The sequence below is a fragment of the Stomoxys calcitrans genome, chromosome 4, assembly GCF_963082655.1.
Source record: "Stomoxys calcitrans chromosome 4, idStoCalc2.1, whole genome shotgun sequence".
NCBI lineage: Eukaryota > Metazoa > Arthropoda > Insecta > Diptera > Muscidae > Stomoxys > Stomoxys calcitrans.
Window position 1 is genome coordinate 46803991 of NC_081555.1, and position 2790 is coordinate 46806780.

Consider the following 2790-nt stretch of genomic DNA (forward strand, 5'->3'; position numbering starts at 1 on the left):
CAATCTTCCCAAAACTTCGTACAACGCTTTCCTTGACGACTTCCACATTATCTGAGAAGATTGCTCGAAATCGGTTCAGAATTAGATATAGCTCCTTTATATATGTTCGTCCGATTTGCAGTAATATTGCATTAAAATGGTCATTGGATTACCGATTCTCTCGAAAGTTGGCAGGAAGGATTTTCTCTTGACACTCAGCATTCATGGAAATCAGTTCAGATTTAGATATAGCTCACATATATATAGATCGCCCCTGCTAGAGTCGCAGCAAGCGCATTTATTGATTCATCTCGCCAACGACTGCCATAGTACCTGAAAATTTACTCGAAATCGGTTCAGATTTCGGCATAGCTCCCATAGATATGTTCGTCCGATTTCGAGAAATATTGCAAGAAAGTGCTCATTTTTTACCCCATTCTCTAGAAACTTGGCAAGAAGGATTTTCCTATGCCTCTCGCCATTACTGGTGAATTTCATAGAAATCGGCCCAGATTTAGATATAGCTGTTATGCATGTATATCGCCCGATTTTCACTCCAAGAGCCACTGGAAGCGCATTTTTTTTTTACCAATCTTGACAAAATTTTGCTAAACGCTTTCCTCGAAGACTACCACATTACCTGAGAAGTTTGCTCGAAATCGTTTCAGAATTAGAAATAGCTCCCATATATATAATCAGATTTTGTGTATTTTGCAATATTGTTGTCATTTGTTAACCGTAGTTATTACAGTTTGAAAATTGTTGCTGGAAATTTGATACGGATTGTTTAATAGCCCATCTGAAAACACCCGCCGAAGTCCATCAAAATTGGTTCAGAATTGGATATAGCTGCCATATCGTACTTTTAGGGTAAGTGTAGGGTATTATACAGTCGGCACAGCCCGACTTTTGCCCTTCCTTACTGGTTTTTACTAGTTCTATTTTGTATAAATTTTTAGCAGAACCATGGTGGTGGGTTCCCGAAATTCGGCCCGGCCGAACTTAATGCCTTTTTACTTGTTATAAATTAACTAAGTTTTTTTCTGAGTGGCAGAGAAAGAACTCTAGTAAAGTTGGTATTGGATATTTAGATTCTGACAATTGAACAAAAATATATTTTAATATAATTGCTGTCCAAAATTCCTACACAAAATGTCGAAATTTTCCGAATATTTTAATAGCACCACATTCAAAGGGCGTGCAAATGTAAGAAAATTGTAAATTTTTTAATTCATCTTATTGAACCTAACAGAGGTCTCAAATAATATTTTACAGGTGGCCAAGGCAACATACGCTTCATTCGCAGCTATTTACTTATATAGCCGTTTTCGCAACAAAAATCGATCATCCAATGAAAACGCTAAAAGGAATGAAAATGCTAACAATCAAACTCAAATTGAGAAACCCCATTTGGAGTCACCACACAGCCATAACCATGTGCAGTATCATAACATGAAAGATAATGAGGCATCTTGCAATTGTGAATGTTCTAAAGAAAGTGAAAAACTTCCAAAAGAGGACATAAAGGAAAATGGTGTAATTCCAAGTGGCGTTTCACCCCAACAAAACCAGGGAGCTAATAGTTTGAATGGAAATGATATTACAAATAAACGTTCAATAGCTGTTGCAGCAGCCGTTATACAAAACTCAAGAGCTGCATGCGAATCTTCAGATAATATAAAAGAGAAAACGGAATTTGTGTCATTTTTTCCTTTCGACGAGGAAAGGTTTGTTTGTACACATTGCCTTTGGCGTCAACAATTAAACCGTATCGAATCATATTTACAGATTGATCGAGTGGGGATTTCCATAATATAAGAACTAAGCTTTCAATCCTTATCAGCAATACACACGGGAGCCGCTGCACATGTTTACCATGAGCGTAAACATTTAGATTATTTTTTTTTTTTAATAATTGTAATAATTTTGAAGCATTAATAAAGAAAAATGCTTTATTTTTGGCTGAGTCAATTTTTGTATACCTATATGAAGCATATGCATCGACGGTTCCCCTGGAACTCACTATATTTCGTCTGAAACTTTATAGGCACTTTTCAATAGTATATGAAAGCTACATACGGTACATCTCGTCAGTTTGGGTGTTTTCGGACAAGCTAATGAACTTGAAATCTCATATTTCGAAACAAATAAAAACGCAATGCTTTCTCCTAATATGTAATACATGTAAAAGCGTGCTAAGTTCCAGCAGGGCGAACCTCGTATGCCCTCCACCATGGATCGCGTTTGTCAATTTCTTTGCCTGGCATCTCTTTATAAGCAAACAAAAGATAATGGTTATGGACTGATACGAGACCATAGTAGAAGTCATTATGCAAAATTTCAGCGAAATCGGATAAGAATTGCGTCCTGTAGGGGTTCAAGAAGTAACACCGGTCTATCCGTTTATATAGAAGCTATATCAGGATAGACCATTTTGACACTCACTTGTTGAACGTCATAGGAAAAGTCGTTGTATAAAATTTCAGCCAAATCGGATAATAATTGCGCCCTTTATAGGTTTATGAAGTATAATCGGGAGATTGGCTTATATGGGATCTGTATCAGGTTATGAACCAATTTGGACCATAATTGGCATAACTGATGGCAAAAACAAATGAAAAGATATTAAGTTCGTCCGGGCCGAACTTTGGATACCCACCATCTCGGGTATATATGTTAATTCCATTTCGTCACAATCCGGTGAAAATTGAATAACTTAATCACACACATTCGGCACGGACATTGAGTGGTCTAATATACAATATATGACACTATTCAATTTTGTAGAACAAAATATTGTTTTTTTTTTTT

General features: G+C 36.4%; 1 protein-coding gene across 1 annotated transcript; it reads left to right on the plus strand.

Moving 5' to 3' along the window:
- Nucleotides 1-1071: 1071 nt before the first annotated feature.
- On the plus strand, nt 1072-1950 carry LOC106084427 (uncharacterized). The gene is made up of 3 exons (XM_013248105.2): nt 1072-1185; nt 1255-1706; nt 1768-1950. Exons 1-3 carry the CDS (start codon nt 1132-1134, stop codon nt 1790-1792), a joined length of 531 nt encoding a protein of 176 aa, XP_013103559.2. The 5' UTR covers nt 1072-1131; the 3' UTR covers nt 1793-1950.
- The last annotated feature ends 840 nt before the right edge of the window (nt 1951-2790 follow it).